At 51.7% G+C, this 27,924-nt stretch overlaps 1 protein-coding gene across 1 annotated transcript in view; it reads left to right on the top strand.

Moving 5' to 3' along the window:
• The window catches only part of MYO1D (myosin ID), a 157,790-nt gene that overhangs the window by 98,986 nt on the left and 30,880 nt on the right, over positions 1–27,924 (top strand). Inside the window, exon 21 of the mRNA XM_038162881.1 lies at positions 1,928–2,082. Within this exon, the coding sequence (XP_038018809.1) occupies positions 1,928–2,082 (155 nt within the window). The remainder of the gene's footprint in view (positions 1–1,927; positions 2,083–27,924) is intronic.

Below are 27,924 nucleotides of genomic sequence, written 5' to 3'. Positions count from 1 at the left end.
CACGTTGTGAGCAAACCCAGGGAGCAGCCTGAGCCCCTGGGATCCCTGGGCTGGCAGGAGTTGGGAATCTCCAGCTGGACTGGGGGACACAGGAGCCTTTTCCCCTAAACAAGGGAATAATGAGACTGTGATTTCACCAAAATGCTTTATGGGTGCCTCTTACTTGTAGAGGAATGAGGTTTCCCTCTGCAAATTCCTGGATGGCTCAAAGGAGCCCTTTAATGGACAGGAAAAATCCTCTGTGTTCTTTCTGTACTCATCATTTCAGCTTTCTTGTTTTGCTTTATTTCATTCATTATATTCTATTTACTTTATTTTATTCTCTTTATTTTGTCCCATGTGTTATATTCTATGTATTTTATCCCATTTACTATATTCTGTTTATTTTAGTCTATTTTCCTTTCTCCTTTCTCTGCTTTGCTGTACTTGCATTTTGAGGCTTTTTTGCCCTCTTTACACTTTGTTTCCCCAGCACAGATCCTTTTCTTGCTTTTCTAATATTCATCTGAGTAACCTGTACTCCCAGATTGCCCCTCCTAAAAAATTCCCTTTTTTTCCTTTGTGAGATGGTGACAAAGCTTTTGATGAGCCAATTGCAGTTACTTAACAAAGAAAAAGAAAATGCCAGAGAATGAAATACCCAAACCAAACCCTTGCACCATTTTATTTTGTCAGAAGAGGCAGACCTTAATCCATGCCTAAACATGAGAATCATTGTGGCTTTGCAGGGTTTGCCAATCAAATTCTTCCTAAATTCTTGTTACCTGCAAATCACAGTGGCACAGAGTTCTTCAGGTTGAAAAAGACCTTTAAAATCATCAAGTCCAGCAGCAGCAGCACCAAAACCACATCGTCAGGTGCCACATCCACACATTTATTGGACACTTCCAGGGATGGAGACTCCACCCCTGCCCTGGGGTGAAGCAATTCTCCCAATATCCCAGCTGACCCTCCCCTGGCACAGCCTGAGGCCATCAGACTCCTTTGGTTTCCCAGAGTGTGTGGGTTTGGAGAGGCTGTTGGGCAGACTCCTGATGAGTGTGAGATTCAGTGGTGTCATCCAGGGGAGCTTTGGGGAGAGCTTTTACCTGGGGCTGCTGGGAGAGCAGCTGGGGCCAGCCTTGGAGGGTGCCCCGTGGCCCTGGGGACAGAGAGGGGCACAGCAGTGACACAGGGGCACAGCAGTGACACAGGAGCTGCTGGGGAACGAGAGGGGCACAGCAGTGACAGAGGGGCACAGCAGTGACACAGGGGCACAGCAGAGACAGAGGGGCACAGCAGTGACACAGGAGCTGCTGGGGAACGAGAGGGGCACAGCAGTGACAGAGGGGCACAGCAGTGACACAGGGGCACAGCAGAGACAGAGGGGCACAGCAGTGACACAGGAGCTGCTGGGGAACAAGAGGGGCACAGCAGTGACACAGGGGCACAGTAGTGACAGAGGGGCACAGCAGAGACACAGGAGCTCCTGGGGACAGAGAGGGGCACAGCAGTGACAGAGGGGCACAGCAGTGACACAGGAGCTGCTGGGAGCCACCCAGGCTGGGTGGGGACTCTCCCTCACACCTCTCAGGCTGCTGAATTCCACAGAGCCACTGTTGTTTCTGCTTGCTCAGCTCCTGGGGGGACACCCACCCACTGCCACCCCTCAGCTCCCTGGTGGAGGTTGGGAGCATCCTGGAGAGGAGAGAACCAGCCTGGCAGTGAGAAAGGCACGGGGAATCATGGAATCATGGAATCATGGAATGGCTTGGGCTGGAAGCACCTCAAAGCCCATCCAGTGCCACCCCTGCCATGGGCAGGGACACCTTCCACTATCCCAGGCTGCTCCAAGCCCTGTCCAGCCTGGCCTGGGGCACTCCCAGGGATGGGGCATCAACATTTTTATATCAGCACAGCCAACACTGTTCTCCCTTTCTCTCCTCAGCTGGTGGGGCTGAGTGTCTCCAATGGGAAGGACCAGCTCGTGGTGTTCCACACCAAAGACAACAAGGATCTCATCGTTTGTCTCTTCAGCAATGACCCCTCACACGACAGCAGGATCGGGGAGCTCGTGGGAGTCCTGGCCAGTCACTTCAAGAGGTCAGTGCTGGGGCTGGGGCTGGGGCTGCTGGACAGCCATTCCAAAGTGGAGATCATCCCTGGGGTCACTGTGGTGCTTCACTGCAGCCCTGGGATACCACAGTGACCTTTCTTCCTGGCATTTTTGGGACACAGTTTTTACCTACAACACTTGGTTGCTTCTTCTGCCTTCCCTGTATGTGTGTGACAACCACAGGTGTTTGGGGGACAAATATCACTGAAGGTGCACTTGGGGTGTGTCACAATGGCTCCTGAGGGCTTCCTACAGCCAAACTCTTCATATTTAAAATTAAGATAGACATTCTCTATGCTCAGATTGACCCCTGCCCCAGTACCATAAATCACCAGCAGGTGATTCACTGCTTGAGCAATAAATCATTGCTGTGCAGTCATCTCTGCTCCCTGGAGTCTGTCTGTCTTGTAAATCCCTGAGCCAAAGCTGGTGATTAGGCATGGGGGATCTGGGATTGAGCTCCTGGGGCAGCAAGAGTCACCTGGGTCCCAGGAGTGAATTCCAGGCTGCCCACACCAGCACCAGGCACAGAAAGGAGCTCCAGGGAGAAACAGGGTGTGCAGTGAGCAGATCTTTGGGCTGTTCCCTGGCTGCTCCAGAGGAGATTGCCAGGAGGAATGATGCTGCTCAGCACGTGCAGCCTTGGCTTTGCTCTTCACAAGCTCCACAGAACTGAGAGCCTTTACAGGTAAATCTTCACACAGACCTATGAGTGGAAGGAAAATGAGAGGGAATTTTGGTCACTTTAGGTCTCTGGGTATTTTTCCATGAATTCAAGAAGACTGTGCTGGTCCAGCCCCCTCTCACCACCATGGTGTGCAGTTCAGGACTGGCCCTGCTTCTTTGGGTAGGGGCTGAGTCCATTGGAAATGAATTCTCAGCATTGGTGTAACTTGTTTGGGGAAATTTGGTGCTTCAAAGCAACAGAAAACATTCTGTGGTTTTGCTTTTACCTGAATATCGTTTCATGTCAAAGGCAGCTGCTCTTGCAGGCTCAGGAGATTCTGTAAAGCAATGCACTTTGTTTGGGAATCCTGGCAGTCCCTGCAGTTCTTCCCTCCAGCATCACCTTCAGGTGGCTGATGCTCCTCGGGGTCTCGCCAGGTCTCTGGTGTGGGGACAGGCTGTGACACTGTTGGTGACACTCCAGCTCCTGTGTTCAGTGTCCAGTTACCCAAAACTGCTTTTGCTTTTGCCTGGATGGGTCCCCCAAAGAGCAGCCCTTGTGTCACCTGTCCCCCACTCAGCCTCAGGCAGAGCTGCTTCATTTTAACAAAGGGTGTTGTGGCCATCAGCCTGAAACATTGCACTGTTCTCCTGAAGGTGGGAACTGCTGGTTTCCAGTTTCTTACTCTGATTTTAACAATGACATTTCTATCTTTAAAAAGAATTTGGTTTCATCTAATCCCTGTCTGTAGGAGAATGGCAGTTAAATATATTTATGTGCTGATCAGCTCCACTTAACACAATATTAGCATTATTTTTGTGCTTCAAATGACAAATCTCAGCACAGCTGGGTAAACGGGAGAGCTGCTGTAGAAGCCCATTTTTCTCCAACATCCAATGAAAGTTCTGGGATGAAGGGCAATGCACAGGACAACTTGCATTTAGTTTCCCAAATATATAAATGTCATGGTTTCCCTCTTCAAAGCAATATCTGTAAATCAAAACATTCAGGAATGTATTCATGTTTTCCATCACTTTCCATTTTCCTGGAGTCCCAGACTCCTGTCAGTGAATGGGATTAGCTGAGCCTGTGCTGGGGGAATTCCTCATTAGCCGGGGTTAGCTGCGGGGCGTGTGCCTTGCCGGGGGTCGGGTTTCTCTGCCCTGCCTGAGGAGCTGCTCGCTGTGAGCTAAGGCTGGAGCCAGCAGGAAAATCCCCAGCCTAAAAGTTCAGGTGCTTGGAAGATCCCACCCATGGTGGGGTTTAAGAGCTCTGCTCCACCCGGGGCGTGGGAGCAGCTCCCGTGGGTTCTGGGGCTCTCTCTGAACATTAAAGGCCATTTCCAGCCATCTCAGCACCCATCCTGAATCCCTGCTGGGAGGTTTTGGCAGGGCTGAGGTGTCCCAGGCAGCTCTGGCTGTGTGAGTGGTGGTGGGTGATGATCCTTTAACTGTGTGTGTAATAACATCATGTGAGTTCAGGGCCATCTGGGTGTAGGAAAGGGGAGGAGGAGGCTGCTGGTGTCACCTGAACTGAGGACACCCAAACCTTCTCATTCAGATGCTTTCTATCAGCTTTTATTTTTTATTCCAAACTCTTTGAACTGGGAACTTCAGTGCTGACCCATCTGTTTGGGAATTTTGGACATTTTAGAACAATTACAGAGGTGCCATCTCTCAATGCTGCATTCTGCAGCTGCTTTTGGGCACAAAGGCTTCACATTTGGGAATGTTTTGCCTGAGTTCACATTTCTTTGCATCACCCGTGAAAGCTTCACAAAGCTGTGTCTTTTAAAAGTTCTTCCTGGTAGGAATTGCCTTACTTTGAGATTGTGGTTCACAACTAAGTGTTTGTGCAGGGGAAAACTAACATGAGGCTGCTGTGAGCTGTAACATTTTTAGTGGAGTTAACAGGAGTTCAAGTCACACTTCTATGAGTCAGCTGGATTTGGGGTTTTTTTTCAGTGCAGCTGAATTCCCAGTGGAAATTATGGGAAGCTGGGAGTTTCCTGGCTGTCTCCACCTCAGGGATGGGCATCTCCTGCCAGAGCCCAGCAGAGGTGGGATCCAGTGAGTGCCTGAAAAAGCTGGGAGGATCCAGTGGTCCCTCGCAGGTGTGTGAAATGTGGGTCCTGGTCCTGCCCTTGGTGCCCAGCGGGAAGCAGAGGAGCTGAGCAGTGGCTCAGAGCTCAGTGCCCTCGTTCTCCGTGTGCCAGGGCAGGGAGCAGCTCCTGGGAGCTCTGCGTGTGGCCACAGGAGGAGAGGGGTGCCTGTAGAAGGGAAGGATTGTATTTGCCCTTTCCATTTTACATCCTCGTGGCCCCTCAGGCTCTAGAGGATGTTTGGAGTCAGCAGTGCAGGGCACTGAGGGCTTCCTGGGTGCCCCTCACCTGAGATGACCCAGCTGTGGTCACCTCCCTGTGCCCCCACCTGGGTGGGGTCCTCCCCATGTAGGTGATCTGAGCCCTGGGGGTGCTCAGGTGTCCCCAGGGAAGGTGCCCAAGGCCCATCCAGTTCCCAGGGGTCATTCCCTGCCCTGTTCTACCTGCCTGCCCACGTGTTGGGATTAGGGAGTTGCTGCCCTGCTCTGCTTTCTGTTCTGTAATCCCCACATTGTCTGAGCCACTGCCCTTGGGTTCCTTCCAGGATTCCTGGAGGGAAGGGGGAGTTAAAAGAGCAGTCAAAAGCAATCCCTGCCGAACTCCAGCAGAAAATCACTTGCCTGAGGATAATTTTATATTTTCCACTGCTCTTTGGGACCTGTCAGCCAATTTTAATCATTAGTGTGCCCTGGATTCATTTTCCTTAGTTCTGGGCCTTACCCTGGAGCGCTGGCTCAGGTACTGAAGGAGCAGGAATTCACCCAGGGGGATCTCAGACTGCCCCAGGGGCTGTGGCTCCAGGTTCTGCCCCACGCAGGGCTCCTGGTGGTCCTCAGGAAGATCACATCCCCCTGTCCCTAAGTGCTGGCCTTTGCTCCATCCCTGCATTCCACTGCATGAGGGAGGTGGCAGCAATTTCTTTGCTTGGGGAAGTGGAGAGGTTTGGCTGTTGGGTTTAGTGTCACCTGCACGTGTGTCACTGTAACACAGGAATGTGGCTGGGCAGGTGGAATTTATACAGAAATTATGTAGGTAAACTGGGGAAATCCATGTGTATACATAGACAGGCACATATCCCAGAATCCTGGGGTGGCTGGGTGGAAGGGACCTCAAAGCCCATCCAGGGCCACCCCTGCCATGGCAGGGACACCTTCCACTGTCCCAGGCTGCTCCAAGCTCCATCCAACCTGGCCTTGGGCACTGCCAGAGATCCAGGGGCAGCCCCAGCTGCTCTGGGCACCCTGTGCCAGTGCCCAAAATATCTGCAAGAACTGGGGGAAATTAGGAAAAATATGTTTATGTTTATGTAAAATGTAGGAAATTCTATGTATATATACATCTGTGTACAGAGATGTAAAAACAAATGGGGGAAATCTGTGTGTGCCCTCAGATTTCAAACCAGCTGAGACAGGCCCGGGTTTGCCAGGCTTCCATTCCAGGCCAGACTTGCCTGGGGAAGCACATCCCAAAACACCTCTGTGGTTCCCTCAGCACATGGGGAAACAACTGGGATGAAAGCTTTTTCTGCTGAATCCTGAGCAGAGCAGGAGCCTGGGAGGGGAGAAGTGAGGTCACACCTTGATGGGGTCACAAATCAGTGAGGTCACACCTTGATGGGGTCACACCTTGGTGGGGTCACAAATCAGTGGGGTCACACCTCGGTGGGGTCACCAGAGGCTGCTCATCCCTTGGGGTGGGTGTAGGGAAACCCAAAGCTGAGCTGGGGCTGGAGGAGGCACCTCAGGGCATTCAGAAAAGCCTTTTTTAGGGGGAAAAAAAAGAGCACTTTGCTTCCCTGGCACTCAAAGCTTCAGCCATAGAACTGGAGCTGCTCCAACCTGGGCATGAGGTGTTGTTCCCCAGACACCCTGCACTGCAGAGTCACTGTCAGGTAAATCCTCCCCAGAACTGCAGCAGTCTGGGGACTTTGGGTCTGTTTGGTACAAAGAGAAGAACTCACAGATGTTTTTTCCTGGTGTTTGCACCAGTGCTGGCAAATAGAGCTTCTGCAAACACGGGGAAGTGTGAGGCTGGAACTGCTGCCATTCTCTCAGAGGTGCTGGAGATGAGCAGTGATTTTGTTATTTAGTGTGAGTGCAGAGGGGTTTGGCAGGGAGATGGAGACAAACACCCCATAAATACCCATTTTCAGCCCACTGTGAGGGAGCAGGAGCATTTGGTAGATTTTTGCTCCTGTCTGTAAACAAAGCCAGAGGAGATTCAACTTGGGGTGATTTTGATTGTTTAGGAAAGAAATGCTCAGCTCAGGGATGAGTCTGGTCTGGGACACAAATCATTTGATTAAAATAGATTCAAGATTTTTTTTTTATTTTACTTTTTTTAATAAAATAGATTCAAGATTTTTTATTTGATTTTTTTTCCACTGATGGGGAGAGACAAACCTTTGGCTCAGGCCCAGGAATCAGCTGATCAGGGGTTAAATATTCAATTTGTTATATAAATATGCTTTTTCCTGTCAAAACTCAGCTGATTTTAGTTTAAAATTGTTCCTTTCTTTTAAAGCTGTTTACCTTTCTCTGGTAGAAACCTTGATTAACTGCTGAGATTTGGGGAGCTAAGCCAAGAGCATCCTCTGTGTGGCCAGGGACAGTCAGGAGAGGACCATGGGGACATTAATGATGGAATCTGGGGACAAAGGAAGGAGGAGGAGCCCAAACCGGTTCAAGAGAACAGGAGCACAGCTCCCAAAGCCTCTCCCCAAGGAAATTACCATGTCCTGGGGCAGAGCCTGCCCTCAGGGGAGGGGTGGCATCCCTGGCATCACAATCTGTCACTTAAGCTCTGAGGAGATCCCTGAGCTGATGGGGACTCCATCATTTTTAATCATAATCCATTTTTAGGTGAGTTCTGCTGGGTTTTGGGGGGAGCCTGAACCCCCACGTGGCAGCTTTTAAACACCAAGTGCTTGACCCTGCAGAAGGGCAGTGGCAAAGGGAAAACAGTTTCCTGATACCAAAACAAAATGGAGAAATAAACAAACTGGAAAAATTTCCCTAATTATCTTGGCTTGTCTTTGTGGCTTTAAAAAAAAATTCTAGGCTTCAGCTGACAGTTCCCTTTGATTTGTGGTGTTTATAAAGTTGGACAGGGCTTGGAGCAGCCTGGGACAGTGGAAGGTGTCCCTGCCAGTGGCAGGGGTGGCACTGGGTGATCCTGAAGGTCCCTTCCCACCCAAACCACCCCATGATCCCCCAGTGATCAGCGTTGGTAATTCCTCTGTCCACCTCACAGTTGTAACTTGGCTTGAGAAACGAGTTCTCCTTGGGAAAACAAATGAAAGATTTGTTGTTTTGAGTGACTCCAGGGCACAGAGAGATGGAATTGCAGCACCCTGCTGAGACTGTCTCTGGTTTAATTCTTGTACATGCTGGAAAACTCTTGTTGCAACTTTTTCCAAACCTTGTCCCATGGGAAGGGAACTCATTAAGAAGAGGATCATTCCCTTCCTTAAACTCATCTTCCCACTGCTGCTGCTGCTCATCCTCCATCTCTGAGTGAGTCCCTGGCCAGGGAAGCCTCCCCAGCTCACATTCCTGTGGAAAAGTATTTTTTTGTTACACTTCTCAATGTTCCTGACATGGAAGAATATATTTGTCTCCCTCAGTGTTGGATTAAGCTTTTTTCTGACCCAGAGATGGAGCAGCTGAGAGGTGTTTAAAAACTTTTATTCCATTTTCAGTCTCATGTGAAGGGTGAGACAGTACAGATGTTATAATTCACACTATTACAATCAAAAGGTAACTCTTTTTAAATGACAATACATTATAAGTGTTTCTTAGCTTATCAGCTTTTGCTACACCATGCTGTAAATGCCTTAAGGCCAATCCTCTAAAATTACCCTTCATGAATTTTATTACAATGCATCTTTCACAGTTCTGTTTCTCCAAAGTATCCAGTGTTATTTACAAAACCATCCTTTGAAACTTGTTTCTAGTTCCATCTCTCTCTCAGCAATGTCTGTCCTGTTCCATGGCATTTCTAAGTCAGCATTTCTTATCTCAAAGTTTACACACAGATGCATTCTATGCAAACCTCCTGTCAGACTTTAAGAATTTTCTACAAATTTATTTCCCACGCCTCAGTGCTGGATGTGTGACACTGAGAACACAGTGAGCTCAAGGGAGGGTTTGGGCTCTCCCCAGGCTGATGAGTTTGTGTGAATCCTTTATTTGAGTCCCAGCCTGTGCATCTGAAAGTCAACTCTTGTGTCTGATAACATAAATAGTAACAATTGTGTTTCATGGTCTTCCTTTGAGTCCAGAGAGGTTTTCTGGTCAGTTTTCCTTCCCTGATCTGCCTGTGCCCTGCTACCATTGTGTGTCAGCACCAATTTTGTACAAAACCCTCTGGAAAGGGGATTCAATTTTATTCCTTTTTATCCTTTATTCCAGCAGCCCTGTGTAACTTTGGTGCTTTCCCTTCTCTGAGCAGCTCCTGGATGCTAAAGCTCCGTGTCCAGGGTCGTCCTGGGAGAAAGCTCTTGGTAAAAATGAAGTTCTTGGGGCTTGAGGTGCTGAAGGAGATGGATATTCCCATGGTGTTGCTTGGGGTTTCCTGGAATCGTTCTGTGTTCAGGAAATCTTCCCCAGGCACTTAAAAATCCTGGATTACTTTGGGAATTTGGACCCAGGTTTCCTCAGTAACTGTAATTCCTGGGAAATAGATCTCCAGTGACCCAAAAATCCTCTTGAGTGACCAGAGGTGCTCTCCAGTGTCCCAAGTGCTCCCCAAAGATGCAGAAGTCCCCTCCAGTGGCCCCAGGTGCTCTCCAGCCCACCACCCCAGTGTGATATTGTAGAAATGATGTTTGTTCTCACTGAGCTTTTGCAGAGTTCTTTGAGTTTCCCAGTTCATTCCCTGGCTCCAGCTAAAGGATCTGCTGGGTTAATCAGGTGAATCCTTTCCATCCTTGGACAAGCTAAAGCACGAGGGTGGAACTGGATTTTTTGTGGTCTGGGGAGAAAAACAGCATTGAGACTGTCAGAAGAGGTGAGCCAGTCCTGGAGTAGAAAACTCAAAGCCATCCTCCTCCTCCTCCTCCTCCTCCTTCAGGGTTTCAGAAGCCTCAGACCCCTAAATATGAATTTTATTTTTACAGCACTCAGCATTTTCTGTGTCATTTGTGAGGTTCTGTCCAGCTCCCTGCTCTCCTTGAGACATTTATGATCAGAAAGCAATTAAGGTAATCAGCCCTGAGGATCTGGAATTCCTGCATCCTACATCCCACAGCCGCCCTTCCCAATCCAGCTTCCCTTTGGTGCTGGGAACTGGGGATTTCCTTCAGCACAGGGACTGATGTGGGAATGGGCAAATGGAAGTTTCTCATATTACAAAGCTCTTCCTTATCTGGCTCTGGGCTCTGCTCCGTGTATTCATTAGCACAAATTATTATTTTCACTCTTGAGCCGCAGCTCTCGGTGCTCATTCAACACTTGGAAAGTTTGACACGAATCCACACTTTTTTCTTTTCCTGGAAACGTTCAGAAACCCCGTGGGTGTGGCGCTGGAGTGATGAACAGGCTGCTGGATTGACAGATTTGATGATCTTAAAGGTCTTTTCCAGCTTTAATGATTCTGTGAATCCATGAACCAGCACCCTGCCCCCGTTAAAACCTGACAGAAACAGGAAGCATCTCCTAAAAAGTGCTGGATGGTACAAACATAGCCCCAAATCCTCAGCTGCATCCCAAAATCACAAAATCCCAGAATGGTTTGGGTTGGAAGGGACCTTAAAGCCCATCCAGTGCCGTGGCAGGGACGCCTTCCACTGTCCCAGGCTGCTCCAAGCCCTGTCCAGCCTGGCCTTGGACACTGCCAGGGATCCAGGGGCAGCCCCAGCTGCTCTGGGCACCCTGTGCCAGGGCCTGCCCACCCTCCCAGGGAGCAATTCCTCATTCCCAATATCCCATCCATGCCTGCCCTCGGGCAGTGGGAGCCATTCTCTGTGCCCTGTCCCTCCACCCCTTGGCAGTCCTCTCTCTCCATGTTTCCTGGGGCTCCCTCAGGCCCTGCAAGGCCACAGTGGGTTCACCCCTGGTCTCCTCTCCAGGTCAACACCCCCGGCGCTCCCACCTTTCCCCCAGCAGAGCTGCTCCATCCCTGGCATCATCCTGGAGCCCCCTCTGGGCTCTCCAGCAGCTCCAGGTCCCTCCTGTGCTGGCCCCAGGGCTGGAGCAGCTCTGCAGGTGGGATCTCACCTGAGCAGGGCAGAGGGGACAATCCCTGTCCCCTGGTGCCTCGGCTGTGGGGTCAGCCCAGGACAGGGTTTCTGGGCAGGGCTGTCACAGTTGAGATGGCTTCAATACCCAGAGTGTCACCGTACAATTTCAGAAAGTTTCAGCCCGTGCAGAGTAACATCCTGTCACTCCAGAAGGCTGCAGGCATCTGTCGTTCTTTAGCCCAGCCATTTGTACCCTCATGTTCATGAAGTGCACCTGTGTGCCCTCTGTGTGCACCTGTGTGCCCTCTATTCCCTGTGTGCCCTCTGTCCCTGTGTGCCCTCTGTTCCCACCTGTGTGCCCTCTGTGTGCACCTGTCTGCCCTCTGTTCCCTGTGTGCCCTCTGTGTGCACCTGTGTGCCCTCTGTTCCCACCTGTGTGCACCTGTGTGCCCTCTGTCCCTGTGTGCCCTCTGCTCCCTGTGTGCCCTCTGTGTGCACCTGTGTGCCCTCTGTTCCTGTGTGCCCTCTGTGTGCACCTGTGTGCCCTCTGTTCCCTGTGTGCCCTCTGTCCCTTTGTGCCCTCTGTGTGCACCTGTGTGCCCTCTGTTCCCTGTGTGCCCTCTGTTCTCTGTGTGCCCTCTGTGTGCCCTCTGTTCCTGTGTGCCCTCTGTGTGCTCTCCATTCCCTGTGTGCCCTCTGTGTGCCCTCTGTGTGGCTGCAGCGCCGGGGGGTGTCCATGGTGCTGATCCTGCCTCGGTTCGTTCTCCCAGCCCCGCTCCGGAGCTTCTCCCTGCCCGAGCGGATGGCCCTGCCTGGGCTGGCACAGCCTGGCTGCCCCAGCAGCTGCCCTGGCACAGGGCTGGGCACTGGGAACAGCCCAGAGCTCAGCCACAAGCCTGGACGTGCTGGGTTGGTTTCGGGAGGGGGTTGAGTCCCATGCCGTGTGCCCTCGTGGGAGGGCAGAGGGATGTGGAGCCCCTGGAGAGGAAGAACCCCCCTGGCTGCAGCCTGGGTGTGCAGCCCTGAGCTGCTGCTGCAAACAGCCCCTTGGGGACCCAAAACAGACACAGATGGGTTTTGGGAGCACAAAGCTCCCAGGCTGTGCAGCTTCTGCTCCCAGTGCTGGGATCCCAGCCCAGCCTGTTCCTGGGTCCTCCCTGGGCTCTGGGGAGGGGCTGGGCTGGGCTGGCAGTGCCAGGAGCTGCTCACAAAGCTTCAGGCTCCAAAAAAGCCTGTGGGTGATGCTAAAACTTTACCAGGAGTTGTACAGCCCCTTTGTTCCCAGTGAGACACTCCAGGCTGGGTTTCCCACCTTGGTTTCCTATTGTAATTGTGTGGTGCCCCATGGTAGGAAGGGATGATGAATCTGACTCCATGTTCTCAGAAGGCTCATTTATTATTTTTATGATCTATATTATATTAAAGAATGTTATAATAAACTATACTGAAGGATACAGAAAGGATATTTATAGAAGACTAAAAGATAATAATGAAAACTCGTGACTCTTTCCAGAGTCCTGACACAGCTTGGCCCTGACTGGGGCCAAGAGTGAAAACAACTCCCAGCAGAATCCAATGGAACAATCACCTGTGGGTGAACAATCTCCAAACACATTCCAAGGAGCAAAACACAGGAGAAGCAAATAGATAATTATTGTTTTCCTTTTTCTCTGAGGCTTCTCAGCTTCCCAGGAGAAAAATCCTAAGCAAAGGGATATTTCCAGAAAATGTGAATGCCACAGTTTCCCACCTTGGCTCTCAGTATTCCCAGTAAAGGTCTTGGTGTGCTCCATGGGCCAGAGCCTGAGCCAAGCTTAGGAAAAGCTTTGCCTTTAACTGCACTCCTGCAGTTTGGGGAGAGCTCTCGGGGTCAGTCCCAAAGAGGTTTCTGTAAAAATGAGGACAGCAATGGTTTTCAAGGCCTTAATATTTTTAGGGACATGGAGATTTAATAAAATAAAGAGGATCAGTAGGTTGGTCATGTGTGAAACAATAAGGAAAATATGCATTTTTCCCTTTAATATTCAAGGGAATATTAAATGTTATTTTGATAATCTATATTTGATATTGATTAATATATTAGATATTTGATCCAGCCATTTTTTACATTCTTACATAAAACAAAATATAATGAAAATGCACATTAACAAAGCTTTCCTGCTCTCTTGCTCTGTGGCATCTTCAGCAGAGCCAAAACTGCTCTTTTCAGCTTCCTTTCCTCCCATTCTCCTCTGACTCAGCTCACTGCATCTCCTGAGCTCAGATTTGAGTTGTTTTCCAAAAGGCATTTCTGTGACTGCTCTGTCAGAAGTCATTGGGATCCCAGAAGATTATTCTATTTAATGATTTCAGTCTATTTAGTGATTCTAATTAGTGATTTTTCACATAACTCAAAAGTTATGCTTAGAGGGAAGGTTTGGGTTTGGGTTTTTTCTGGATGTGTGGAGGATCTCACTGATTAAATCTGAATGTGCTGAAGACCCTGAGCTTGGGGCTTGGCATTTTTGGAAATGTCTGATGACCTCTTTAATCAGATACTAAATATTTGGCAAAATATTGGCTGCCAACAATTCCATCTGAAGCTGAGGTCAAATAAATTAGAATTGAAACATGGCTGTATTGGAAAAACAAGGAAAAACTGTTTATTGCTTGACAGATTTAAGAGCTTTTATTTTGTTTTTTGCAACAGATACAGAACTGAATCTGTGAGCTAAAGGTTAAAGCTCATGCTGTAAAGCAGGCTGGAAAAAAAATCATGTTCCTGGTGTAAAACTGAAGTAGATCAACTCAATCCACTGAGCCTGGAGTGTTGCTCTCGATACAAATCCTCCTACACCAGGTTGTCATTTTTTACCCAAATTTCTGAGTGTGTTTGGTCCATGGCTCTCCTCTTTCCCCTTTGCTCTGCCAAATTCCTAAATTAAGCAGTGTTGGGGTTTTGATGCAATTTAAGAAAGATTTGCATAAGTGCAGTTATGGTAATTTTGTGGTGAGTTTTAATGTGTTGGCTTCATTTCAGCCCTTCAGATCCTTAAATCACTTTTGATTAGCTGTTGCTTAAACATTGCTTTTTTTCCCCCTTTTGAAAACAGATGCATTGAGGATGAGCTGAGGAGAATTCCGTGTAAATCTGCTTTGTGCTTGGAGTCAGGCTGAGAGCCTTTGCTCCTGCCCAGAGCTGGGGAGCTGGGTGGAATCATTTATTATCCACATGGGATGCTTTAGTGCTGAATTAAGTGAGAGGAAAAAAAAACAGAGGGGAGTGCTGGTGTGGAAAACCCCATTTTCCCCCCAAATAAAGAAGCTTTTTACAGTGAGGGTGCTGAGGCCCTGTCACAGAGTGCCCAGAGCAGCTGGGGCTGCCCCTGGATCCCTGGCAGTGCCCAAGGCCAGGCTGGACAGGGCTTGGAGCAGCCTGGGACAGTGGAAGGTGTCCCTGTCCATGGCACAGGGGTGGCACTGGATGGGCTTTGAGGTCCCTTCCCATCCTGGGATTCTGGGATAAATCCCACTCAGAGGAGGCAGCTGGAGTCTGGGCTCCTCTCCCCACCAGATGTGGTGGCAGGATCCTGATGGTGCTGCTGTTCCCCTCCCAGGAAAGCTCTGGGAATTGTGTTATTCCCAGTTTCTGTGCCATGCTGGGATCTGAGCTCCGGGATCCCCTCCAGGTGCTTTAAAAAATAAAAAATATTCCACGGTGGAAAATGTCACCTGAAAGGATCTGGCCTGGAAAAGTGCTGAGGCACCAGGGCAGGGCAGGGCGTGATGGCAGTGCCAGCTGTGCTGCCTCAACACCAGGGCTGGGAGGCTCTGGGGACGTGTGGGGGACAGCTCCCAGCACAGCAGGTTCACACCTGAGCTGCTGCCAGGAGGTGCCAGAGCCAGGTCCTGCTGTGGGTGTGCCAGGAGTGGCTGCAGTGCTGAGCTCCTCACCCAGCCCCAGCCCCAGCTCCTGCTCTGGGCAGCTCTGTGGTGTCCCCTGGGCACACAGGAACAACCTGCCTTTTCCTGGGGTCCCTGTGGGGTTCCTGCCTTTTCCTGGGGTTCCACGAGGGGTCCCTGCCCTTTCCTGGTGGGTCCCTGTGGGGTCCCTGTGGGGTTCCTGCCTTTTCCTGGGGTTCCACGAGGGGTCCCTGCCCTTTCCTGGTGGGTCCCTGTGGGATCCCTGCAATCACAGAGGCTCCCAGCATCTCCAGGCTGCTCGGCCCTCAGCTCCTCCCCAGGGGAGAACAATGAGCCATTTTCTCTGTGCCACCCTCGCTGGGTTGATAAGTCGTTGGCAAAAGGAGCTTCTTGGGGTAACAAAATCCCAGAATATCCTGGGCTGGACCCAGGACGATCACCAACCCCTCAGGGAGTTTGGAGTTTGTTGCCCGTGCAGGCACAGGGAGAAGTTTATTTGAGGGCCCCTCACCACCCCACAGTCTGGGGCTGTCTGTGCTGGTGGCACCCTGCTGCCCTTCACCAGCCCTCCCTCGGCCTCGGCCTCCCAAAACATGGAGCCACCTCCAGGCAGCATCCCTGTCCTATCTCTGTCCATCCCTACACAGCACACACTGCTCCCCAGAGCTCCAAAGGGCTCCTTCCTTCCTTCCTTCCTTCCTTCCTTCCTTCCTTCCTTCCTTCCTTCCTTCCTTCCTTCCTTCCTTCCTTCCTTCCTTCCTTCCTTCCGCCACTTCCTTCCTTCCGCCACTTCCTTCCTTCCGCCACTTCCTTCCGCCACTTCCTTCCTCCACTGCCTTCCTCCACTTCCTTCCCTCCTTCCCCCAAACCCCACTGTAGGACTGGGCAGGGAGTCACTGGGATGGGTATTTTGAGGTTGATTTCTTCAGTACAAAAGCCCTGAGAGGTGGGAGAAGGAATCTGAAAGGAAAGAGGATAACACTCTGATCCCATTAAATCCCCGGGCCTTACAATCCCAGCCTGCATTTCCCCATTGTCCTCATCCTTCCTCTGAACACCCAGTTCCATACTGGGAGCCTGGTAGCTGCTCTGTGTGCTGCTGCTGCTGATCCCAGGAGTACGCAGCTGCTTTCAGGAGGCTGCCACACATTTTCCCTGGAATTCTGCCCACCTCGCTGCTGTTCCATCAGTTCTTTCCTTCTCCAGCATTTCCCTCAGTTAAGGGCCCCAGTGACTGACAGCACACAAAAAACAACAACAGGAAAAGCTCCATCGTGATCATATTTACTGGTGACCTACTTAAAATGCTCTTTGCTCCTGCTTTGGTGTGTGCTGCAGTGCTGCTGGCTCGAGTCTCCAGGGAATTGCTGCTGGAATGATAATGAATGCACAACGTGGCCCCTCGCTTGTTTAACTGGAGTCTCTCAAAGACATGGTTTATTTTTTTATTGCATCATTTAGACTTCATTTTTCTCCCCCACTTGTGATGTATTATTCCCATTTTTGGTCTCCCTGCTTCGTGCTCTGACTGCAGGCAGAGCTATTGTTTGAAGTGATGCCATTAAATCATGGGATGCCTTAATCTTTTGATAATTTTTCTGTTTGTTTTTCAGGAAAATTAGGCTTTTAGCTCTCTCCTGGAGAGTCTGAGCTGTGTTGTCAAAGGCTTGTGTTGAGCATAATTTTTTTTTTTTTTCTGATGAAAATACTCTAGCAGAGGTGATTATTTATTTAACAAACACTTCACACCTGCCTTGGTACATTTTTGTAGGGTTGTTGTAAATGGGTTTGCAGTGCAGGATGGGAAGTCATCAGCATTTTGCATATTCATGGAATCATGGAATGGTTGGGGAGGGAAGGGAATTTAAAGCCCATCCATTCCCACCTCCTGCCATGGCAGGGACACCTTCCACTGTCCCAGGGTGCTTCTTGGGCACTGCCAGGGATCCAGGGGCAGCCCCAGCTGCTCTGGGCACTCTGTGCCAGGGAACAATTCCTGCCCAATATCCCATCCATCCCTGCCCTCTGGCAGTGGGAGCCATTCCCTGGTCCTGTCCCTCCATGCCTTGTCCCCAGTCCCTCTCCAGCTCTCCTGGAGCCCCTTTAGGCCCTGGAAGGGGCTCTGAGCTCTCCCTGGAGCCTCCTCCAGGCTGAACACCCCCAGCTCTCCCAGCCTGGCTCCAGAGCAGAGGGGCTCCAGCCCTCAGAGCATATTTGTGGTCTCATCTGGACTTGGCTCCGACTTTTTAATTGCACCTCTCAAGTCTTCCTGGTTTTCCTCTTCACCAGTTCCTTTAGAGGAAGGTTTGGATGTTCCTACTCACTCCCCAGTGCCCTGCACTGCTGTGGTTGGGGAGGATGGGGCTGTGTTTGCTGTAATTTGTGCAGTTAGGATTGAGTGTGTCCATGGAATTGTAAATTAATCCTACCTTTGCAAAGAATATTATATCCCATCCCTGAAAGGGTCCAAGGCCAGACTGCATGGGGCTTGGAGCAGCCTGGGACAGTGGAAGGTGTCCCTGCCATGGCAGAGGGGACACTGGATGGGCTTTAAGGTCCCTCCTAACCCAAACCATTCCATGGCTCTGTAATTCCATGAATATCAGGATGTAGGAATCCACTGAGTCCATGGAAAAGGGATCACACCTGAAATGTTCTTTTCTGGTGCCTATGAATCCTTCTGGGCTTATACCCCAGTCACACAGAGCAGGCCGTGTTTCCACGGCAGCCTAAATTCCCTGACCTCAAATCCAAACAGAATTCCTAAGCACATGGATAAAAATGCATAAAATAAACTCTGTCTCCTGTCTTCTGCATTTCCTGGCACCCAAGAGCTGTGTTATTAGAGCAAAGCCCTGGGCTTATGTGTAAATGACCAAATCAGCTTCTTGAAGTCCACAGGATCACAGATTCAGGTTGGAAGAGCCCTCCAAGATCTGAGTCCAGCTGTCCCCCAGCACTGCCAAGGCCACCACTGACCTGTGTCCCCACTGCCACATCCACAGGGCTTTTAAACCCCTCCAGGGATGGGGACTCCAGCCCTGCCCTGGGCAGCCTGTTGAAGTAATTCCCCAGAGAATTCAGATAATTCCTGGTTTCTCAGCAAACCCTCTTGCACTGGGGGTTATTTTCACAGGCTGCCCAGGGGATGGCAGGTGCTGAGGGAACATTTGTCCCCCTCTCCCAGCCAGCTCTGGGGTTACTGCCCTGTGCTCCCTTCCCAGGGCAGGACTTTGCTCTGTGCTGTCCCCACAGAGGTGGCAGTAATCATGGAGGGGGCAGAACAAGAGGGAATCAGCTCCACTGTAAAACCACTCAGGATCTGTGGAAATTCATTCAGTCTCTGGCTCCAAATGAGGCTGTAAGGAATGGTTAGTTCTCCTGTAAGTGGTGAGGAGGAGCTGGTCAGGAGCACAAACATGGGAACAGCTCAGTGCTGCTTTGGGAGGAGGAACTCACCCCTGGTGTCCCCTCAGTCCATGGCCACGGTGTCCCCTCCAGCTGGGATAACTCCCAGGTGATGGCTGAGCTTTGTGAAGTGAGTTTGGAGCCTTTGGAGGGGGTGTTGCTGCCTCCCTGGGGAAATTGGGATGTGAGTGCTGTTCTCAGGCATGACAGCCCTCACCCCCCATCCCTCCTAAACCACAGAAAGAAACTGGGATTGACTGGAAGAGCTGCCAGAGAAGTTCTTGCCACAAAATGTGGCTCACTGGGAGGAAGCTGGGATTACAGAGAGGAATATTGTCTGTCCAGGTCCGTGTCCATGGGAGCTCCTCTGGGAACAGTAAACAGAATATTTAGAAGAACACAGAGCAAGCAGGGGAAGGAAACCACAACAGTGTTGTTGTCCAGAGAATCTTGGTCACAGTCAGTGGATTTTAATGCCACCCTGTCCACATGTCCCAGCTGAGCTCCAGTGGCTGATTCCACCTCACAAAGCACCCAGAGCCTGTTCCTCAGTGTCAGACAGTGAGCAGGGCTTGTGTCATATCTCCTCATCTGCTTTCCTTTCACTTCATCCACCAGAGCCCGTGGTATAAATTAATATTCCCAGGCCACAGGGTGCCTTGCATAAAGCATTTTTACATCCAAATGGCCCCATACATCCTGTAACAGAGCTGTGATTCATGGGCTGTTACATGGCAAGGCTGAGGTGAAGCCAGCTGACTAATTTACACCGAGTAATTAGACTCTGAATTAAATGCACAAAAGATGATCCTTTCTTTCCTTTCATGCTTTTCCTTGTGTGAGCTCAGAGGAGCTGATACTGGTGAAGGAAAGGTGTTTTTCATTCTGCATCACCCCAGCCTGGTCTCTGCTGGCTGCCTGAAGGGCAGTTATGGGAGATTTACAGGAGTGGCTCCACCCTGTGCCGCCCTCCTGGCAATGTTCAGGGGCCAGGCTCCCTCCCAGAAATCCCAGTTTGGAGCAGGCCTTGGGGACCCTTCCTTCAGCCTGTGTTTGTGTCTGCAGGGATGGAGCACTCTGACAGTGATGTTTCCTTGGTGCACAGGTAGAGAGCAGCCAGGCAATAAAATAACCCCATCTAGCTGGTCATGGGTCAGGGAATGGTTTGGGTGGGAAGTGGCCTTAGAACCCTTTCAGTGCCACCCCTGCCATGGGCAGGGACACCTTCCACTGTCCCAGGTGGCTCCAAGCCTGCTCCAGCCTGGCCTTGGGCACTGCCAGGGCTGCTCTGGGCACCCTCTCCTTCGACCCCATCAGTCTCCCCAGCCCCAATCCCCTGGCACAGGAGTTGTTCCTTTGCTCCTGTCCTCATGCAGATGCTGATGGGAACAGATTTGCAGAAGCTGAGCTATGGATCCAGCAGGATCTGGGCTCTCACCTCCTCCATGCCATGGGGACAGGTTCCCCCAGGCTGCTGGTGACCACCCCTGCTTGTGTCCAGCCCCTGCTTGGGGGCTCCAGCCTGGCCAAGGGATGGGTCCCAGTCCTGCTGCATCCCCAGGGAAGCTGCAGGGGCTGAGCTCTCCCTGCCCAGGCAGGAGGGTCCTTCTCCAGCCTGCAGGATGGGACTGCAGGGATTTCCTGGGCTTCCTCAGCACCAGGGTCAGCAGGGGGACACTGGACCCCATCCACTGCATGGCTTGGTGCCATCTCCAGCTGCAACCTCCAAACCCCCAGCCCAGTCTCCCCAGCCAGCCCTGCTATTTTTAGCTTGGTTTCCCAGGGAAACAGGGCCTTATGTGGCTGCTGTATCCTGAGATTTGACAGTGAGGGAAAGAGGTAGAAAAGATCATTCTCTGTGAGGCTTTTTTTTGTGAAAATGGCTCATTTTGATTAAAGAGACAAGCCCTGAAATCTTCAGCCACCCAGAGGGTTTCAGCATCCCCAGCCCCTGGGCAGTCTTTGCTGCTTCTCAGCCCTCCTAGAATTATCCCACATGGAAAAGGAAATGAGGGATGGGGCAGGAATGTCGGGAGTGATTTTCTGGGGTTATTTATTTTTTGGGAAAGCTCAGTTTAGTCCTTCCTCCACTCAAGAACATCTCTTGGGATGCTGTTCATGGAAGCAGAAGAGGTGTTTCTGTGGAGCCTCCAGCCATGTGCAGGATCCAGCAGCATCTGCTGAGCGCATCCTTTGCCTTTTTTCATGTGGAAAAGAGGAAAGCAAAGCTCTTTTGGTGCTGGAACCCAGTGACCCTGGGCTGCTGCAAATTTTTCAGCCCCACACACACACTTAGGCCTGGTGTTCACATCAAAACTCAGATGGTGACATTTCCTTCCCAGGAACTTCTGAAGAGAATAAAATGGGTGATTAAAACACTTACTCATAAATTTGTCACTTCAAAGACCAGCACATGTTATGTTATGTTTTGTCTTGCTCAGCATCAACTGCAGAGTGAGGCAGGACAGGATCAGGATCCTGTTTTCCAGAGCCAGGGAATGTAAGGTGCGTCCCCCCAGCAGGCATAACTTGTGTGAAGTGGGGGTTTAAGGAGCCTGAACCAGGGGAGATGATTTTTAGATCTCTTGTGGTGTGCCAGGAATCTGCCCAGGGCTGTAGGTGGGACCTGCAGGGGCCTCTTGCCCCGCTGCAGTGACAGCTGGGGACAAGGGGTCCCTGAAATGCCACCACAGCTCTGTGTTCAGGACCTTCATTCCACATCCACCTTCAAAGCAGAGCAGGAGATGTCTCCAGCAGCTGAGCAGGTCCCACTTCGGGCCGGGTGGGATTGGGGTGCCAGTTCCAGAGCCTCCATCCCTGCCTGGCTTTGCCTGAGTTGTACATTTGCTGTGTGAGGGACGTGTTTGCCCAGCTGCTCCTCAGGGCTGGGTTTGGCTCAGGCTGGAATTAATGTGCTTTATAATAAGGAATTCTATGAAGACTTTTGAATGTTAACAGTCCTCTTGTGCCTCACTGACAGCTCCACTGGTGCTGTACCCTGCAGATTGGCCAGGAGAGTCCTGAAGGACAAGAGCATGGAGCAGGATGAGGATGAGCTTGGAACAGGGCAGAAAACACAGCTCGGGAGAGGGCGAGCTTTGGAGGAAGCTCAGCTGGTGCAGCCCTCACACCTGAGTGACTCAGGGAGTGCCTGGTGTGGCTCACACCCCCCTGCAGCAGGAGGTGTTGGGATGTGTCACCTCACAGTGACAGTGACAGGATCTCCCACTGCTGGGAGGGACCTGAGGAGCTGCAGGGGGGGGGTCAGTGCTGGTGGCTCCTCTCTGCTGGGGGCTTTAGCCTGAGGGGTCTCACCACAGAATGATAAAATCATCAGGGTTGGAAAAGCCCTCTGAGGTTGAGTGCAGCCATTCCTTCAGCACTGCAAGGCCACCCCTGTCCCCAAGTGCCACATCTATACAGCTTTTAAACCCCTCCAGGGATGAGGAGTCCACCCCTGCCCTAGGAAGCTGTGTCAGGGCTGGGCAACCCTTTCCATGAAGAAATTTTCCCTAAATCCACCCTGAGCCTGCCCTGGCCCAGCCTGAGGCCGTTCCCTCTGCTCCTGTCCCTGTTCCCTGGAGCAGAGCCTGACCCCCCGGCTGTCCCCTCCTGGCAGGAGCTGTGCAGAGCCACAAGGGTCCCCCTGAGCCTCCTTTGCTCCAGAGCAACCAACAGTGCAGCCCTGCCAGCCTGAGCAGCCCCAGCAGCCAAACAGGCTTGGTTAGTGCCAGCTTCGGGAGCCGTGTGGCACCCAGGAGGAGTGGTGGCAGTGGGTTCCAGGTGTGACAGACCTTGGTGACACGCTGAGGTGAGCAAGGCTGCCTCATCACTGTTATTCCTGTCTAGGCTGTGGCCACATTATTTACTTTGAATAAATTGGAAGGGCCTTTGTATTCATGAAATCCGAGGCACCTGCTGTGATTGATGACTCTGAGGTTACACCCCAAACTGTTCCACCTCCTTTAGGTGGCACTGCCAGGCCTGAGCTGCCTCATCCTCCCACGGGCAAATGTCCTCCTCAGAGTGACCTTGGTGCTCCTGATCCAGCCCTGGCCAGGGCAGCAGCACTGACCATGCTCAGCTGGGCTGGAGGGATTTTGGATTGGCAGGACACAGGGAATGGCTTCCCCCTGCCAGAGGGCAGGGATGGATGGGATATTGGGGGTAATTCCCCCCTGTGAGGGTGGGCAGGCCCTGGCACAGGGTGCCCAGAGCAGCTGGGGCTGCCCCTGGATCCCTGGCAGCATCCAAGGCCAGGCTGGATGGGGCTTGGAGCAGCCTGGGACAGTGGAAGGTGTCCCTGCCCATGGCAGGGGTGGCACTGGATGGGCTTTGAGGTCCCTTCCCACCCAAACCATTCCATAATCTTGCCCACAGGAGTAGAGGCAGGTTTTGTTCATGTTCATGTGGAGAAAGCAGCAAAATAAATGACTGAACACAGAGGGGTCAGTGCTGCTGGCCCAGTGTCCATGAACTCCCAGGGATCCTGGATTCCTCGTGAAGGGTCATGCAAGCCTCATGTCAGTTGTGATCACACATCTCCTGTAGCTCGTAGCAGTGTTGTGTTGTGGTTGTAGCTGGAGCTAAAAATAGAGTGGGAAAGGGCAGCATGGCCACCACTGACCTAGTTCTGGGGTTTGGTGTGCTTGGCTTTCTAAAAGTCAAAGGGATAAAAGCTGTCTGCCTGTCACCTTAGTTTCCAAGGGGTGCTCTGCTTGCAGGAGATTGTTCCTTGGTCAGGCAACTGCCTCAGGTTTGGTTAAAGAATTCAACCACGTTTAGCTCAGTGCACACCTGGCTGCAGGCAGGAAGGATATCCCTGAGAGGTTTAGTGGTCTTCTGTCCTAGCCCCTGTTCTGCTGTGTTGTCACTGCTGGGGAGGTCCCTGAGCCTCTCTGGGACAGCGGGAATGTTCAGGGAACACATGGGAATGTGCAGGACCCCACAGACCCCCCCATGACCCCAGGCTGGGCACTTGGCTGTCAGGGGCTGCTCACACCAGCAGCCTTGGAAGCTTGGAAATCAATTAACTTCCAACTGCAAAGCTTATTAACCCAGAGAAAAACATCTTCAGTCCTGGGTCAGAGGTGGATTTGAGTAAGGAGAGGAGGGATTCAGATGCAGGTCTGGAAAAGGCACAGGGCAGCTTGGGGTTAGATTTGTTTTGCTCTCCAGCAGAGCATCCCTCGCCCGCAGCAGCAGGGGATGGATGAAAGCTCCTTGCGTGAGGATTGGGTCCTTTTCTTCTAAAAACCACCCTTGGCACAGCAGCTGATTCCTCCTCCCTGCTGCCCTCCCACTGGAGCTTCCCAGGCAGGAGTTGGTGCATTTGCATTCCGTGGTCAGTGCAGAGAAATCCACGTGTGGCAGGAGCCAGGCAGAGCCACGGGCTGGGTTCCATCTGCCTTCCCCAGAGAGGGCTTTATTCAGGTATCCTGGCCCTGCATTTTGCATTGATTTATTTATTAATGTCCTCCCTGTCTGTGACATTGGGGGGTGGAGTGGGGACAGCAGAGGGAACCAGGCTCAAATGCACCTCTGTTTTCAGAAGAGAGAATTCTATTTCTGCCTTCAGTCCCAAATATCAACCCCCAGCAGAGGAAGTTTGGGGCGACAGAGGTTAAATGTGCATCAGCTTCGTGGTTTTTACCAAGAGCTTCTTTTTAACCATAAACTTTCCAGGGGAAGGTTCTTGACTTTCTTCTGCACTTAATAAAGGTCACCTCCTGTCCCAGGCTGTGAATCCACTGCAGAGTCCTGCTCCCAGCTGGAGCCTTCACCAGCCTTGTAGCTGCCCTTGACTTTTGGGGCAATCTCAGGGTGAATTCCCGGGGGTTAAACTGAATTCCTGCCCATTAGGCCTCGGGTTACTGCAGTTTTCTCTGTGCTTTGAAGATCCTGTCACTCACAGCTTGTCTCCTTTTCTCAGAGCAGAGATCTGACAGGGACTGGGCCTCCAGGCTGGGATTCCAAGTGACTTAGCAGGTGTAAATGTCAGGGGAGAGGGAGGCTTGTGGGGTGGAGGTGCCCTGCTGTGAAGAGGACAACCCCCATCCCTCCCGAGATCCATCTCTCACCCATCTCCTCGTGCCCTTTGTCTCTGAGGACAGGTGTTGAGCCTCACATCTCACTCCCCTCTCCAAAAAGCTCTGCCAGTGCAGCTGGCTCTGGATGAAAGGCTTTTCTCAGCACAGCTTTGGTCCCTTTGTGCCTCTCCCCACCCCTTGCTGAGAGCTCTTCCTGGGAGAGTTTGTCTTTAGTCTGAACCTTCCTGAACTGGTGCCTCTGTGGGTTTTGGTGGTTCCAGGTTTATTTAACCTGGAGTTCTTTGTGTCTAGACAGGTGTGTGGGGTGGGTTTCCGTGTGAGGACAGTGAGTGAAGGACCTGCCTGGAGCTCTGTGGGGTGGCAGCCTCGCCCCAGCTCCTTTGAGGTGTGCCCTGCTTCACCCAGGCCTTGCTGGCTGAGCCCTGATGGGCTGGGTTCCCTTGTTTCACCTAAAGCCCTGTCATCCTCCCTGTTTTGTTTCCAGCAGACTCAGAACTGCCTTTTCGAGGCACTTGCCCAGCTGGAATATCCCTAAATATGCCTGGAGTCCCAGGTCAGTCTCTGCAATCCCTGCGAGCGAGGCACAAGGGATGTTCAGGCAGGGTCTGGATAAATCCTTAGACAGAGGTAACAAGCAAGGAGGAGGTGGCAGGTGATGAAATGAAGGTGAGGAAAGAAGCAAATGAGATCCCTGAAGTGTGAGTGCCCTTTCTCCAGGTCTGAGGCACCCTTGGTGCTAATGAGCCCTGGTTGTTTTCTGGTTTCTGTGTCAGCCCTGGTGCTGGCGTGGCCCTGCTGGCTGGGAGCTCTGCTGGTGCTGCAGGGGGGGTGGGCTCTGCTCTCCCCTCAGGTGTGGCCAAGGGATTGTGCAGAGCAGCTCTGCTGGTTCAGCCAAGTCATGAATTTCAAACAGGGAAATAAGGAGGAGTTTTTCTGCAGAGTGGTTGGAAGGAAAATGCCTTCATCCAGCCACGCCTTCCTGCGTGCCCCCTTCCCACTGGCATCCCAGTGGTCAGGTGGAGCCAGCCAGGCCAGCTCTCAGCCTGCAGCTCCAGGGCAGGTCATGCCAAGTGACAATTGCCCAACTGGCAGTGTCCAAGGCCAGGCTGGATGGGGCTTGGAGCAGCCTGGGATAGTGGAAAGTGTCCCTGCTCACAGCATGGAGTGGGCATGGATGATCTTTAAGGTGCCTTTCAATCCGAACCACTCTGGGATGCCATCATTAAATTATCTTGGACTTGAAGACCAATCTCTGATGCCGTTTCTTTTCCAGAATGCAGGACAGTTGTGTCAACACCGTGGGTTCCTGCTGGTCTGTGTTACTCAGTTCAGCCCAGAGGGACTCAGGGACAGTGAGACAGAGAGGAGGTTTCTGCACAACTCCAGTGCCAGGTGCTCACTCTGAGGTACAGAGAACTGTGGGGCCAGTTCTGCAATGATTCAGAAATCACTTTTGAACTGGGTGTTGGAATGGTTTCAGTGGGAAGGGACCTTAAGGATCACCCAATTCCACCCCCTGCCATGGGCAGGGACACCTTCCACTATCCCAGATTTCTCCAAGCCTTGGACACTGCCAGGTATTCAGGGACAGCCACAGCTTCTCTGGGCACCCTGTGGCATGTCCCCATCCTCACAGGGAACAATTCCTTCCCAATATCCATCCAACCCTGCCCTCTGGCAGTGGGAACTCATTCCCCCTTGTCCTGTCTCTTCAGGCCCTTGTGAAATGTTCCTCTCCAGCCTTTTTGTAGGTGAGGATGGAGAATACCAGTAAATCTGATTATCAAATTCACAAGCTCTTTTCCGAGGAAAGAGGAGGGGATGCAAGGGAGAGTGCCTGCAATGCAGGGATGGTGTGAGGTTCCCCGTGCCAGCAGCCTCTTGGACAGACTGACAGGGATCAGCACTCCTGAAATTTTCCTCCATGTAGGCTGGGAAATTCCAACATCATCAGCTCGTCCCTCTCCAGCTCACCCAGGACTGCTCATCCCTTTTGGCATCCCTTCCCTTGCCAGTGATGTGTTACTGCATCTCCTTGAGTTCAAAGGAATTGGGTTAATGAGCAGAAAGTCAGCCATCAAATTACACTGAGGCTTGCTTGCTGCCTCCTGGATTTCCCACTGCAGCCTCTTTGATCCCTGGGATGCAGGCAATTAAACACAGCAGCATTCAACACAAAGCACCTCACGCTGCCTTCAGTCCCCTGCTTTTGTGCAACTGGTCTTCAGATGAGGCTGAAACGGGGTGAGAGTGAGGAGGTAGGGGAGGGAGGAGAGCACAAATTAGTGGAAAACCTTTTGTCTTGGGAAATAAAACGGATCTGGAGACAGGCTGTAATATCCTAAAATCCTCATGTGCTTCAGCAGGCTGGGGAAGGGCAGCAGCCCAGCCCGGAGGAGGAGCAGCTCAGGGAGGGACAGATCCAGCAAGAGTGGCTGTAACTGTGGCTGGGATTCCACAGTGCTGAGGGAGATCCAGGACTGGGCTCCGCCAAGGTCTGAGGAGAGGAACAGGGAGCAGCATCAGGCTGGAAAAGGAGCTTCTCCAGGTGGCTGCTGGCACAGGCCTTTGAGCAGGAAGGGATGTTCCCTCCATCTGTTACTGGAATAACAATCACAGCAGTACAGACCTGACCTGGGCATCAGTGCTGGGGCTTCCAGGGCCTGAAATATTCATCTGAAGAGGAGCTGGGAGGGAGGCACAGATCCTTCTGGGAGCTCAGGCCAGCAGCAGCATCCTGCAGCAAACAGCCCTGCAGCACTGCTGTGCTGGAAGGGGCTGGTCAGTCAGGGAGTGCCAAAATTCAGTGTGCAGAGAGAGCCAGGCTGGGGCCAGGCTGCTGCCAGCTCCTGCCCTGGGCTGGGGAAGGGCTGTCACCACCCCAGGGAGCAGCACAGTGACCCCAGGCCCTGTCACATCTCAAAATTCCCTCCTGAGCAGCGACCTCTGACAAATCCTGGGGGTTGTTTTCATTTCAGCTGCTGACAGCAGCCACATCCTGCTGGGTTGGCTGAGTGTTGTCAGCTGAGCTTGAGAAGGCAGGAACTGGAGGTCAAGGCCTGCCTGACAGTGAGAATTAGGATGAGGGCATCCTAATCCTAACTCCAGATTTAATAATTCCTTTCAGCATCATTAAAAATATTCAGGGAGCTTGTGGAGCCGGGCACATCATGTAACTGCCTGTGTTGGGGAAATATATTTTTGCAAAGAAAAGCTGTTCTGTTCTGCTGTGACTCAGGCCTGGGGATTGGGAGCACAAATAGGAATGATCCAGGCAGGAGAGGACGTTTCCGTGGTGAGGAAGGTGGCAGAGGGGGCGTGCTGCAGCTCCGCAGCCTCGCACAGCAAAGCAAAACATTTTTAGCTCATGCAAATGTTTCACTTCCTCCTCATATGGTGACTTCACAGAGAGCAGCACCAGAGATGGTTCTGTCAGCAGCTCCTCCAATCCACTCAGCGAGATGCCAGCGTGCCCTTGAGCTCTGGGAATGATCCTGGCAGGCTCTGGAGCTCTAGCCT

This window comes from Motacilla alba, chromosome 27, assembly GCF_015832195.1.
Source record: "Motacilla alba alba isolate MOTALB_02 chromosome 27, Motacilla_alba_V1.0_pri, whole genome shotgun sequence".
Lineage (NCBI taxonomy): Eukaryota > Metazoa > Chordata > Aves > Passeriformes > Motacillidae > Motacilla > Motacilla alba.
This window is presented reverse-complemented; position numbering and strand designations above follow the sequence as displayed.